Source organism: Nyctibius grandis, chromosome 1, assembly GCF_013368605.1.
Source record: "Nyctibius grandis isolate bNycGra1 chromosome 1, bNycGra1.pri, whole genome shotgun sequence".
NCBI classification, from domain to species: Eukaryota; Metazoa; Chordata; class Aves; order Nyctibiiformes; family Nyctibiidae; genus Nyctibius; species Nyctibius grandis.
This window is the reverse complement of record NC_090658.1, coordinates 115755698-115770115: the sequence shown is the minus strand read 5'-3', so window position 1 is coordinate 115770115 and position 14418 is coordinate 115755698. Positions and strand designations below refer to the sequence as shown.

Here is a 14418-nt window from a genome sequence, read left to right as displayed (position 1 = left end):
GGGGGAAGCACACTGGAGTCAAAGACTGCTGAGGCAGATTGGCTCTGTCATCTACTCTGACATAACTGAAGGTGATCTTAGTTCAAGTCCCCCATGGCTGGTCCTGAATGCCATAAGAAAAGTCATCTTAGAGCTTTATACCTGAATTCAATCAAGAAAGTCCCAGCAGCAGGTGTAGCAACAGGTACGGTTAATGGGCTCCTCACACCAGCATCAGTTAAACAAATCTTGTCTTTTGGATCTGCTGAGGATTGAGTGGTTGGGAAATGTGGTACTGGTAGCAGGTAAACATCTCATCCTGCCCAGTATCAGCATTTACTAAGGTTCCTGGGGATTTTTTTTTATGCCCAGAAATCTCTGGATATTTTCTAAGCCATGCTCAAATAGAAGCAGAAATCAATGGGATTTAACTTAATCTGGGTTGCAGAATCTGGGTATGATGACAGTGGTCCCTCCAGTCTTTGACCCTGCGTTCAGTGTAGCTTCTTGCACATGAAATGGGGAACTTTTCACGTTGGAAGGGTGGAATGAGATGTACCTTTGACTGTTTCCCTGCACGGAGCTTTCAGCGACATTGAGCTTGATCCTGCATTTCCAGCCCTAGGTTTTGCCCACCTGCACCAGGAGAGGTGGGGCTGAGCCATCAACTGTCACAGTGACGCTGTCACTCATGGTGCTTTATATGGAGAAGGAACAAGCAGAGATAAAAAGGCCTTTGTGCCTTTAGTGCTTAGCCTAGCTGGATTTCTTGAGGAAAAAAAAAAAAAAAGAACAAATTGCTTCTGTTGGATGTTCCCTTGCTCTTAAGTAAGTGTAAATCTAATGTAAAATCCAAACTTTTCCAACGTGGTGCGGTGGTTCAGCCTGGCTAGTGCAGGACAGCCTGTGGCAGCATGAGGGCAGTCAGCACATCTCTGCTGGGAGTGGAGAGGAGGAAGCAGTGGCCTTTAAACCGCTCTGACAAGTGCGGGTGCTCCTTAGGTGTCTGTTGCCCGTTCCCCTTGAAAACAGCACAAAAACTGAACCCTGGACTAGATCCTGGTTGCTTCTCCCACCGACATGGCTGCTTGTGTCTTGCAGAACGTGGAGATGCTCAGCAGCCTGGACTCGGCCTCTGTGCGAATCATCAAGCCCTTCCCCGCCGCGCAGTCGACCAGCCGGCACCAGCCGCTGCAGCCCATCACGGCCGTGCCCGCCGTCACTGTGGCACCCAAACAGGACCACCAAAGAATGGACACTATTCAGGAGGACCCAAGCACTGACTCTCACATTGACGAGGATGGGTTTGAGAAGGACCCTTTCCCAAACAGCAGCTCGGCTGCCAAATCTTTTGAGGACTTGACAGACCATCCTGTCATTAGGAGTGAGAAAGCTTCGTCCTTCAAACTACAGCGCCAGAACCGGGTGGACAGCAAAGAAACAGAATGCTAGTGTCTTGCTGCCTTCTAAATGTATGACTTGTGTCTGCAAAATAAGGATCTAAAACCATTTCATTTATATAAATATAAATATATGTTATATATTTTTGTGAGGGAGTGGGAGAAATAAGGAAGTGACCTACTGCAGATGCTGGTCATGTGTATGACCTTCCTTAAATTACATTTATTAGAGCATTTTATCTTTTAAAAAGGAAAATCCAAACTAAAACTGGCTTGTTTTTGAAGCTTTTTGGATTTGTTTTTCTATTTCCTTGACCTTTAACATTTCCTTCAACCTGTGGTGCAAAACCAAATATCCTGCTGGATATTGGATTGTGTATATTGGCCTTTTTTATAATTTAATATTTTGTAGTCTGACAGCACAGATAGACAAAATTAAGGGGCTTTATAAAACAACATGAAAACCCTGCAGTGTGTTCCATATAGAGTAGATCATTTAGCAGTTTCAGGTACATGTAAGCAAAAGCCTAAACGGATGCCTTGAGAACAGAGCGAGAGTAAGGGAACAGTTAAAAATAGTATCGCAGCATTAAATGAAGATGCATAATTGGAATCAAGAAGCTTAAGATAGACAGCTTTGAAATAAATAAAAATAAAAGGGTCATACAGAGGCTGTTAAACCTGATAAACTCTTGCCTCTGGCGGTGAGATTGTCTTGTCTTCGTGTCTCCGTTGCAGAGAAAGGCTTTTGTTGGGATTTTCTCACTCTGCACCGAGAGGCTCGTGTTGCAGGTGTCTGGTAGGAGAAAGAAGTGGAGAAATCATTTATGTGGATGAGGGCTGTTTTAACCATCTGTTTACAGCGGTTGTTTCAGTGCAGAAATGTTTCTGCAAATGTTCTTTTGCAATAGGTAACACTATTGTTGAGATGTTCAAAGAGCTGAGCCTCAGTTTTTAGGGTCTGTGTGGCCTTTCGAAGCTCCTACTGTGTAAATAAATGGGGGGAAAAATTCACTCCATTGCAGGAGGGGCATTTAAAAACAATTGTGAATTTAATCAAAAAAGAAATAAACCTTTGTTAAACTTACAGGACAAGTATAAGGAGGAGAGTTCATGAATTCAAATTCCCACACAGGTAGTACAATGTGATGTTCAAAGTCGATAGTTTAATGGTGCCCTCTAATCTGATAGAGCTGGAGATCATCGGGTGAGCTGGGACGGGCACGTGAGCGTTGTTTTAGCTTAGTAGCAGACTGACACAGGGGAGTCACAGAGCAACTGTCGTGATGGTAAAGCAGCATCTTAATTCTGCATCTGTTTTCTCCTGTAATAATCTGTTGATAAAACTGACATAAAAGGTGACTAATGGTAGAACCATTGTAACTGTTACAAGCCTGTGCTCAGCCACAGCCGCACCACAGCTGCGGAAAGCCTCTGTGGTTTTAAATGGGAGGGAAAGGAACCAAACCTGTGCCAAAAGGATTGCGGGAGTACCCCCCTCCCCTCCCTGCCCACGGATACTTGTTACACTAATACTTGAACGTGTGCCTTACGGTGTTCCTAGCTGACTAGCTATTGTGTTTTATATACTGGTTTTGAACTTTGGGGGGGGTTTTTTGAGTTTTCTTTTTTTGATTCAGTGCAAAGTAAATGTGTGAGGAGTTAATTTAATTCCCAATACAATAAAAGCTTTTTATATTAAAAAAAGAAAAATTAGTTAAACAAGAGCTGTTTCTGTGCAGTCCTTTTAGAAAAGATCTAAATTCTTCAGCTGTCAAACCTGGAGTTAAAAGCCTGGCATGCAGCCAGACTTGAGCCAGTTATTTCTCACTGCTCCTCTCTGCAACTCTGCTGCTGCAGAGGCCGGACCCTGAGCACCCGTGATGCAGACCTGCACCCCCAATGCAGACCTGCACCCCCAGGGCTGCCCTGCTTCCTGCTGGGGATGGCGTTGGTCTCACTATGGGGGCTGTGGATTAGGGTCAGTTCTGACGGTGAAATTCGTATGCACACACACAATTCGTGTGTGCTCAAATGCTCTTTCAGGTAGCAAATGTGTAAGTACATGTTCTCAGCACGAAGGTCTTTACATCCCAGGTGAAAACCAAGCAGAGGCAGGTGCCTGGGAGCATGGAAACAGGTTTGGAGCAGGGCTTGGAAATCACAGGATCCCATCCCCTAGTCTGAGCCGTATTCCAGAAACTGTGAAATTGGTACTTGCACAGTGTGTTCGTAACACCTAGCGCAGGAAGAGCCGCAGCTTCCCCAGGGAGCCCCTTCCCTCTTCAGCCAGTCTTTACTGTAAGCGTTTATTACAGGAAGGACAGTCCAGTATAATATTAATAAATATTTATAAATCAAACTAGCTTCTGGTATCTAGCTCCAGGCACATGAAAAATAACTACTTATGCTCCAGTTTATAGCACTATCACAGCGCAGAGGACAGGTCTTGGCCTACTTGTCTTATTTAGTAAAGCAAAGGCAGCCTCATGGCGCTACCACTGCAGGACAGCTTGATGGTTTCTCATCAGGCTCTGTCTCATCCAGTGCATAATAAATACATCACTATTGGCCTCATCTGTTTTGTGCCAATGTAACTGTTAATACAGCCCAGAATTCTGTAGGGGTTTTATTTGCAGTGATATACTATTTATTTGGTTTTAATCCATGGCCCAGTAGTAGTCTCATTTCTTCTGCTATCTGGCTGGATAGCCAATCCTTTCCCAAACCACTTTTTTTTTTTTTTTTTTCCCATGCTTGTTGAATTTCATCTGGCTTTCAGGCAATTTTTTTTTCAGTTTGTAAAGGTAGTTCTGTAGTTTCTGTTCTCTTCGGCAAAAACTATACATAGCATGCAGTACTTGTCTGTCACATCAGTTGGTAAATGAGGGATGAAAACCCAAGCTCCTGTGAAAGGTCTCTTTAACTTGACAGCAAATGACATATGGTGCAGCTTTGGGGGCAGAGCTGCAGCTTCAAGCTCCAAGCTTCTCAAAATGAGCATGTGCATCACGAGTTTTATACTACCCAAGAACAAGCACTGCTATGAAATCCGTGTCTATATGCAAAAGCCAGCTGTAAAGAAGCTGCTGCTGGTGCCAAAACAAATTAAACTTTAAAACCCCTGCTCTGAAGTACAATCTATCACTATCAAAAGCCAGGCTAAAGCTCAGATAACTGCTTTTCCTGCTGTATTACCTCCAAATAAATCACTCTGGACTGACATTAATGGCTCTTGGCAAACTCCACACTACTGCCTCTTCTCAGCTCCTAGGCCTTTAAAGCTAGTAGATGGTATTACTCAAGGTGTAGTCCCAAAAGCTCAGCTAGGCCAGGAACTGCTCAGGGCAGCCTCTGTCCCTTGGTCACAGGGCAGCTGAGACTCTCATTTTCCTCCAAGCCTTTCAAGGAAAGAGCTGCTCATCCCCACAGATGTTCACGCTACAAGCAGCACGCAGACAAACCACTCCATGACACACCCTGAGTGGTCTCATCTTTATTCTGCCACAGACCAAGAGAAGGGGACAGAGAAGTCTTGACAGGGGACTCCCCACTACCCCATTCCCCACGTATACAGCATGTTGCCGGATACCAGCTGTGTGTAACCAGACTGGCTTTGTCAGGCTCAGCTGCTGCGGCTCCTTCCTGCAGGGGACCTCACAGAAGACTGGCCTCGGGGTTCGTATGGTCCACATCACGCCAATAAGGAAGCAGTGAAGGAAGAGCAGACAGTTTTTTTTCCAGGCGTGACCAAAGTTGTGCTGCTAGAAAGCTGTTGCCTTTTGTCGATAAATGGAGCCCATCAGACAAATAGGAAGAGAAATCCTAAAGGGGAGGGTAAAACCAGGTATTAATGTATTCGCTGGTTGCAAATAGAAGGTCGAGTAATTTTTAAGTGTTTGTTCTTCAAAGCCAGCTGGTATATATACTGGTTTGGTTTTTCACAGTTTGTATTAAAATAATAAGAGAATGTTCTGATGGCCAAGTCACGGGTATTCATCAGGAAAAGATCATGAGACTAAGTGATGCAATCAGCACATTAAGTCTACTGCACTACTGAACGGTCTGCTGCTCCAGGGAGTGCAGGAGAGAGAAGAGATTCAGTGTCCAAACTGCAGTCACCTGCTTAGGTCTGCAATCTCCATCACATGGATGTGTTTGGGTATTTGGTCAGAAGTATCACCAAGGTACCTGTGCAACCTGCTCTAACTTTGAGGTTAGCCCGACGCTGCCCGGGGGGGTGGACGAGGTGCCTCCAGAGGCCCCTTCCAACCTAAACTATTCAATGATTCAAAGTCCAAGGAAAAGGTCATTTACATGTAATGCACCCAGGGGACATCTGCTAACCAAATATAATGGCCAGGTTGTGTTAAGCTTTATTTCTCGTAGCCCAGTATGAAGCATTCTGGATTATTTTTCTTCCTTCCCCAGAGAGTAATCTGGATGTATTTTGTATCACTTCAGTGATAATGCAGCACTACTAGTCCCTCTATGCTAAATGTTGCATTTCACAATTCATGACAGTTTCTTTCTCATGACATCATACCTGATTTTTTTGCATCAGTGTCCAGAGGTCGAGTACATCTGTCCCACAGTCCCTAGCCACCTGAACGCAGGCCTGGGCGTATTCCCCAGTGGTGGCATTGCGGCGATTTAATTTGTCACCTATCAATCATCGGAAACAAAGAAAACATTTAGCAATCCCGACTGACACAGCTTGATTTCAGTCTTCTGTGGCACACACGATGCGTGTCAGTTTGATAAACCAGCAGACATAACCAATCACAAACTGAATCCAAAGGACTCAATTTACCTGGCTGGAAGCTATGGCTCGTTTAGTCTCTTTCAGGGCACCTTTTGTTTCAGAGGCATTTGAAAATATGTTTCTCCTTAACAGATGTGTAACAGGTGAGAGAGAGGCAACAGCAACACGCACACAGCGTAAGGCTCATTTCTGTGCTGCTCACAGCCTTCGCTTTCTGGCAAGCTTCAGGTGAAATCAGTGCATAGATTTAAAACTCTTCATGCACCTGCTGCTGGCACGTAGAAGAGAGTTAAGGAGATGTAAATCCATTTACAGGCTTGCCTGCCACTTCCTGGGTGACATCCGACATTTAACATCTCCTCGTGGTAGTCTCATTGTAATAAGCTGGTGAAACCGAGCTACACTGAGGTGCAAAGCTTTATTAGTGCTCACAACTGCTACATTTGTGCACGCAGTTACACTGGGAGCTGGGTGTTCAGTACGTGCTCAGTGCCAGCTGCTGTAAGCCAGCAGTTTTGCACAGACCACAGTGAAACTTTGGGGCAGGATATTATGAAGTTATGTTGTTGTTTGGTTTTTTTTTAATGGGACATATAATGCAATTCATCAACTCCTACTCTACTCCCTCCTTGCATCTGATGATTCCCGCTTCCTCACACTGCCACCTCTTTCCTCCCATCATTTCTTTTCATCATAAAAATATCCTCTGCAGCCTCACCAGTCCTTCCCCACCATGGTACGTTTCCTAACTCTTGCTTTCTTCCTGGTTCAACTCTCCCACAGACTGAGTGGCCCTTCGGCTCATTCAGCCTCCACCACACAGAGCTCCCTTTGTTGCCAAGTTCCCTGTACTGATCACAACCTCACCTCCCCAGGCAAGGTCCTGCAGTCCTGTCCCTTTCCCCTTCTATGACTTCTAATCTAGCAGAGTTCATAATTTCTTTTTCTCCCTTTGCCTTTTCTTTCATCGTTAGGATTCCTTCTCGACTCTTTCATCTCCTCTTCCATTCTGGAAGCACACAAACACATGCCTGCTCTCAATGTGCAGCTCTGCAGGAGCATGTGCTGGGTCTACAAGCTAAGAGCAGCAGCCAAAGGAAGCTCAGGGAATATGGGGGTCTCCTGAGGGACCTAGTGATTTACCCCGACCTCTGCACATACCCACCCAGCTTGGGAAGGAGGACAACCAACAGTGGGGAGCAATGGGTTAGAGAGAGAGCAACTCGGAGACGCCAGATGCATCTGGGTGTGTGGGACTGACCTGAAGGAGCTGCCTGATGCATTGGTGAGGACTACAACCTACAAAAATTCATGGCTAACAGGAGACCCGTGGCGACTGGAAGATTAACATTTACACCCGTTTTTAAGAAAGGCAAGAAAAAGGACCTGGGGAACTGTCAATCACTCAGCCTCACCTCAGTGCTGGGAAAGACGGTGGGGTTACCCCCTCTTGGAAGGACAAAAAGGAACTATCATCAGCACAAATTTAGCAAAGCCAGATAGTGCTTGACCAACTCAACTGCCTTCTGCGATGAAATGATGGCTACGCAAATGACGAAGAGCAGCTCTGACTTTAGTAAGGAGTTTGACTGTCTCCCACAGCACTCTCATTTGGAAGCTGAGTTTCTTTTCGTGCCTCTTTTCACACCTGGATGAATGTTCCTGTGAACATCATCCTCCTCATGTTTCACATCTCTCCTTTGCTCTGATACCTACCTGACAACACTAGAAATAAGCAGAACATTTTCCCTGGTTACTCGTTGAGGGCAGATGATCCGATATTGCTGCTTACTGTGCCCACAATACTTTATTTGTAGTCCATGGTCTGAGATCACCCTGTCTTTTGTTCCATCCCTAGACAGCAATCTCTTTTAGACAGATGCTGGCAGATTCAACACTCTAAAGGCAAGTTTCTTCCCTCCCTACTCTATAAAAAGGTTAGCTTTAAGACGAAAATGAATCACCAACATTTTAAAAGTGTTACTTGATAGCTAGGAGCCAGCCAAGCAGCATTCATGGCGTGCTCACCTCGCAGATCTTCAAAAGGACAATACAGGTGCACGTTTTGCAAACTACAGCTGTAGCAGCTTTAGTGGGAGCTGGACAGACAGGCCAGGAAAGGCTGCTCTGTGCCTGACCTATCCCTTACGCCCTGTCCAAGGATCTACTACTGTCATGTACGTAGTACTGGCCCTGTCTGATGTTTCATCTGACCTGCTACAGCTGCTACTGTCTTACACATAGGACTTTCTCTCCTTTTCCAAATTAAATATAAAAACTACCCTGCTGTATGAGACTGAAAGCCCATATAGTCCAAAATCTGTTTGGCACAGTGATCACTGCCTGTCCTGGTTTGGCCCAAACCAGGCCAATTAGTCTTGGAGAAACCAAGGTCACTGCTAAATTCCTCACTGCTTATGAGTGAAGAGCCGAAGGAGGGTCGCACCTGCAGGGAGGAGCAGACAGGGCAGGTGACCCAAGATTGACCAACGAGGTATTCCATCCCATACACGTCATTCTCACTTTCCTATTTATCACTAACCCACTGCCTCCTGGAGGTGGGGCCCAGGAGGGAGGGGCCCTCCTGTCTCCCACTGATTGGTACCAGCTTTGCCAAATCTCCAGTTAAAAGCCTGCAGGTGTGATGGCAGGGGGAGCTACTGCATTTTCCCCTCTGCCCGTGCTGGAGGGAGCTACTGCATTTTCCCCTCTGCTTGTGCTGGGGGGAGCAACTCTGCCTGAGGAGGATTTCCAAGCTCTCAGTCTTGGTTTTGTATATATTTGTATATATTTGATTATTTCTATTATTATTGTTATTATACTCTTTTTCATTATTATAGTTTATTAAAACTGTTTTAACTTTCCAACCCATAGGTCTCTCTCCCTTTTCCCTTTCCCTTTCCCTTAGGGCGGGGGAGAGGGTTAACAGAGAGCATCTGCCACCTGGTTAATAGCCAGCCCAGCTTTAAACCCTGACACTGCCACACACCAAAGTCCCCTCATGGAAAGTCATGCAATAACATAGTCTAATTTAAGGCAGTTCAAACATGAGGTCATCTTCAAAATGTTCCCGCTTCGACTGACTACACAGCTCAGGATACGCAATACCACCTAAATCAGAGAAAACCTATTAAGGTGACAGCTCTGTATTTACCTGAATCTAACTCAAAAGTCTTTTATAAACGTGCAAGAACTGGACAAGCTGTCCCAATGGAGAAGAGGGCACGCTCTTGGGAGGTACAAACTGTTGCTGCTGGAGTCAGCGGGATTATGGCAATTTCCACCCGCTGAGTAACACAAAGTAAGCAGTGCTGTTACGTCACTGTTTTTAGAGTGAGCTTCAACAACATAATGAGAAATTATTTAATCACCTTTTGCTCTTTTTCAGGTACTTTTATTAGCATCCTTAGAATATGATATTCTTTGGGAGTTTTTAAAATTTAAAATATACCTGTCTAGGATATTACTGCTTATCCAAATAGATGTGAAACATGCTGTGACTATTATAAAATTTTCTAAGGCACACGATACCAAAATTTCTTCCATTATTCATGTTATTTTTGAAGCTGCCAGGACGTGATGTAGTCTGCCCAGGACATCTCGGCAAAATCTGTGTTCTCAAAGGGCAGCCACTTCTGTCAGTTCTGTGCACGAACAGATCAATCAACACTTTCGAATGGATGTTACTGATTAGTGTAGTTACTCCACAAGCTAATCCACAAGCTGTTTAGCAAAACAGCTAGCAGTCCTTTTCCATCAACTCAAAGAACACGACTGCAATCCAGCACAAGCACGAAGCTAATCGTCTTGTCAGCCTGGGATCAGCAACTTACGCTGCCAGTAAAATGCAGAAATTCTGCCCATCTGCACCATTCTTTTACCTTTGGCAAGACACTCCTTTTCCCAAGCTGATTCCTGAAGAGGTGGTGGCGTTATCAAAATAATCCTGTCTCCAGTAATGTCTACTGACTTCAGATACTGTATCATGCTCTTTAAGTTTGCAGCATATTCCTCCAAAGGAACGTGTTGCTTAGGGTTCAGATCTGTTCGGGGATGGACCACATGCATTAGCAATGTTAAACTGCTTACAGATTTATTACACAACAAAACGTGCTTTTTACACAGCGTACGAATGCGGGCACTCATTTTCAGTATGCACCTCAGCATGCACCTTCAGTTCACCTCAACCATTGATTCAGGAGGTGTGGCAGGAAAATGCCATTCCTCAATATCCAAAGCAGACAAATCCAGAATTTAAACACAGCACTTCCAACTAACACAAACAAGGCAGAGGGGAAAAAAAAAATCACCTTTTTTAAGATGCTTTTTCTTACAACTCCATATCTTAGTATTAAATCACATAATCACCTCAAACCTTATCTGAAATAAAAACTAAGATTTTTAACTCTCTTGGATGCAGAGAAAATTTTGGAAATTCCTATTGACGTACAGTCAGTCCTTCATACACTGATGTTATCATTTTGATTAGACTAGCTCTGCGCACTGCTATGCTTATCTTAAAGAGAATCCAAATGCTACCTTCCCTCATTTCCTCAACCCATCTGCCAAGAACCAATCCGGCTGCTTTAAAGGCAGAAAAATCAGCTAGATGCCCAGCTCCAATTTTAGGTGATGGATATACGACTAATTCTTGAGCACCCCGAAATTTACTTTTAATATTAAAACCTTGTGAGAGGGAGAGAAATAAAAGGCACTGCATGGTTTAAATACAAATAAAATGATTGAAAACAATCAACTGTAAAAATGAAAAGAGGGTAACAAGTTCATAAAGAAGCAGCAGGAAAAGTCTGTGTAATGTTCTGCCTTTTCTGCTAAACTGTAAAACTGTCTTAAGGTCACAGAAAAAAAAAAAGCTACAGTACCTTTCAAAGCACTGTCATTAGCTCCGAAGAAAATAGTAACTGCAAGAGTACTCTCAGCACCAGTACTTTTAGTGATCAGTCTTGGAAGGATCAGTTTAGCCCATCTGGTGTTGTACCCCGAGAGCCCACGGTTCACAACATCACATTTTCTGAAACAGAGACACATATCAAAAAGAACATCTCTCCTCTGGCCACCAGAACAAAACTTGCTAAGTTTTGAACCATCCTGTCAGGATGCCTGCCTCTGTCCTTCTCAGAAACAATGAGATGTCACAGGCGTTTTCAGTGGGATTATAACTTCATGTTTTGAAAGTGCACACACAGATTGCATGTACAGCATTTACGTGTCACTTTTAGACTATGAAACCAGAACAACAATCTTGACAATCACTAAGGATTTTTTTCTTTCCACTCAAGCTTTGAGTGGAAAGAAACACCCAATGAGTATTTCTACCAGTACCACGCACGTTACCACTAAGGCAGTTCCACTTCAACAAGTAATGTTAATAAATACACATTAAATATTAACTTGTGTTGGTTTTCTTTTAGAAAAGCTGCACAGCTTCTTGCATGCTAGAAACTACTTTTGAAATGTAAGCTCTTACCTGACCAGTCTCTCAGCAAGGGATGCCCCCCAGCCATTTTCCTGGAAGGAGAACTGAAAGCAAGGAACAGGGTTAGACCCCCACTGGAAGCACTCACCAGTCCCACCACTGGCACCTTCCCTCCCCAAAAGCTTTTGGTGCATGGCCTCTGGCACTCTTGCAGCAGCGCTTCCTCCCTCCCCGCCTGCCCTGCCCCTGCAGAGGTCAAAGAGCCCTGGTCTCACCTAGACACACCACTGGCATCAGAGGCAACATGGGGTCATACCTACAGAGGGACAGACCCTGTGGTCCCTTGGCAACCAAAACTGACTGCTGTCAGGCTGTAGTTTCATTTTGGCTGGTAAGGTTTGGTTTTTTTTTAATCTTTTTCTACTTTATTTCTAAGATCCTTTCACTCTGCCTTCATTCTGGAGAGCACCTCTCAAAAATCCTCTCTCCGCATGCTGCTTCGGAGTGCAGTCTGATACCTACCTCTTCTAGTAGTGGAAAAATGAATCCCCTCTCCTTATTCCCACTGCTGCACCAGCCTCCCTGTTACAATGCTGCACAGTGAGTCGGTTTAGACAACCTATCTCCCATTAAAGATAACCTTTGTCTTCAGCCAAATCTTTTTTCATCAGAGCAGCTCTGTGACCTACTCCACCATGCAACCCATGCAACAGAAGACAGGGACACAAAATCACAGAATCATAGAATGGCTGGGGTTGGGAGAGACCTCTGGAGACCATCTAGTGCATGTGGCACAGGGTCGTGTCCAGGAGGGTTTTGAGTATCTCCAGAGAAAGAGACTCCACAACCTCCCTGGGCAGCCTGTTCCAGTGCTCTGTCACCCTCAAAGTAAGTAAGTTTTTCCTCATATTCAGATGGAACTGCCCGTGTTTCTGTTTGTGTCCGTTGCCCCTTGTCCCGTCACTGGGCACCACTGAGAAGAGTTTGGCCCCATCCCCTTGACACCCACCCACTAAGGTATCTGTAAGTGTTGGTAAGATCCCCCCTCAGTCTTCTCTTCTCCAGGCTAAACAGACCCAGCTCTCTCAGCCTTTCCTCATTAAGAGACACACTCCACTCCTCTGATCTAAAATGAACACTAAAAAGCTGGTACTGCTTTGAAGGAGATGTTCACCAAGCCGTGGTTTGCTCACGTCCACGCAGACTGTGTCTCTGGGGTGGGCGAGCTGTCCTGTCTGGAAAATGCCACTGCCACCGAAACACCAGAACCTACGCTTTTACCAGGTCACACTTCTAACATAGGAACTTTATGAATTTCTGCAAATGGCTCTAAATCTCATAAAAGACCAACAGGCATGAAAACTCCTGGAACACTCTCGTGGGAGATCCAACAGGGACATCACTATGGTTGGGCCGCACTCCCGTTTCACTGGTCTCCTCCTCGTGGTGCCAGGCTGATCCCCGCCACGCCGGCCGGCCTGTCAGAGCGGGTTTTACCGCAGTGCCAAGGGGGCGGCTTCTCCCGGCTGCCTGACCCGGGGCGGCTTCCCCCGGCTGCCGCGGCGGCCGGCCCGGCCGAGCGGGCGGCAGCAGCCCGAGGAGAGCGGCTCACGGCGGGCACCGCCACCGCTCCTGACACGCTTCTCCTGCGCCACACGAGGCGGGAACCGGCCGGCGAGGCGAAGCGGGCGGCCGCGCGGCCCCACACCGCTGGGCCATGCACATCCCCTCCCGCTGCAGCCGCCGGCTGCTTGTTTTTCCTTGGAAATTAACATTAAATAAAGCCCCGTGCTTGGCACAGGCGCTCAGTGTAACGCCGGGCTACTGCTGGCGCGGCGCCCGCGGAAAACCGGAGCTCCCAGTACACGGAATGGGATGTTTATGGTGCTCCGCAGCTCCAGGCGGGAATTGCGGGTCCCGCCGGTCCCACGGCGGCCGGCCGGGAGGGGGCTGCCGCAGGGCCGCTACCTCAGTGATGGAGTCTCCGAAGAGGACGACGCGGGGCCAGACCAGGAGCCGCCCGCGGGCGCCCACCTCCGCCAGCGCCATGGCCGCCGCCGGACGTCCGCCGGGAGCGGCGGGAGGCGGCCGCGCCGCTTCCTCTGCGGCGGGTAGCGGGGCGGCGACGTGGGGCAGGGCCCCGCGTTAGGTCCGCGTTAAAAACCGGCTGCAAGTTCCAGCGCCGTCCATGTTTTATTGCTTTCCCCCCTCTCTAAAACGCTTGTTACTGGAAGTGAAGTACGTCCTGCTGCGGAGCCGGGGCCTGGAGAGGAGGGCGCTCCCCGCAGCGCAGCATCCCCCTGCCCGCGGCGCAGCCCGGCGGGAGAGAGCGGGCGGGAGAGAGCGGGCAGGCGGGCGGCTGGGCGAGCCGGCGCCGGGAGAGGGAAGGGCAGTGTCGGGGGCCTGACCCACTGCCACACGTACCAACCCCCGTAGGGGCTGAAAGCACGTTTAAAAAAACATGCATCATCGTAAGAATAGGTTTACCATCTGTTCCAAAGAGAGACTTCCTTTTTAATAAAAGGCCATTACCTCCTTTCAAAGACTTCATACTCTTAGTTAGCTAACGACATACAATTTGGGGGGGAAAGCCATCACTAATTCTGCTAATTAATTTAATACACAATTCTGCTAATACTAATAATACACTAATACTGCTATGAAGATTATCAGGTGTCAATTTAATCAGCTGAGAAAGAGGGAAAAAAGTGTATGTACGAGAGAGAAAGTTCTTTTGTAGAAAACTCACTGAGACATTTTTCAGCATGATTTACTGTTTGGCAACAACCCCAGCTAACTTGGCCTCATCACATTTATATTTGAAATTCTTCTCTACA

At 46.5% G+C, this 14418-nt stretch overlaps 2 protein-coding genes across 3 annotated transcripts in view; one reads left to right on the top strand and one right to left on the bottom strand.

Moving 5' to 3' along the window:
- ADAM17 (ADAM metallopeptidase domain 17) overlaps positions 1 to 3104 on the top strand; it is a 37348-nt gene extending 34244 nt beyond the window's left edge. Inside the window, exon 19 of one of the 2 annotated variants that reach the window (XM_068405815.1) lies at positions 1081 to 3104. In XM_068405815.1, the coding sequence (XP_068261916.1) occupies positions 1081 to 1431 (351 nt within the window). In that variant the 3' untranslated portion in view covers positions 1432 to 3104. The remainder of the gene's footprint in view (positions 1 to 1080) is intronic. The other variant, XM_068405823.1, reaches the window with a different exon arrangement.
- Positions 3105 to 4860: 1756 nt separating this feature from the next.
- IAH1 (isoamyl acetate hydrolyzing esterase 1 (putative)) lies at positions 4861 to 13637 on the bottom strand. The gene is made up of 6 exons (XM_068409350.1): positions 13550 to 13637; positions 11633 to 11685; positions 11028 to 11176; positions 10026 to 10187; positions 5926 to 6044; positions 4861 to 5204 (listed from the first exon to the last, which is right to left on the bottom strand). The coding sequence occupies exons 1-6, from the start codon at positions 13628 to 13630 to the stop codon at positions 5037 to 5039; spliced, it is 732 nt and encodes a 243-aa protein (XP_068265451.1). The 5' UTR covers positions 13631 to 13637; the 3' UTR covers positions 4861 to 5036.
- Positions 13638 to 14418: the final 781 nt, after the last annotated feature.

Excerpts from the sequence above, each read along its gene's own strand:
- IAH1 (XM_068409350.1), bottom strand. The coding sequence starts at position 13,630 with ATGGCGCTGGCGGAGGTGGGCGCCCGCGGGCGGCTCCTGGTCTGGCCC. Across the intron at positions 11,686-13,549 it reads TCGGAGACTCCATCACTGAG|TTCTCCTTCCAGGAAAATGG; the intron begins GTAGCGGCCCTG and ends CCTTGCTTTCAG. Across the intron at positions 11,177-11,632 it reads CTTGCTGAGAGACTGGTCAG|AAAATGTGATGTTGTGAACC; the intron begins GTAAGAGCTTAC and ends TCTCTGTTTCAG.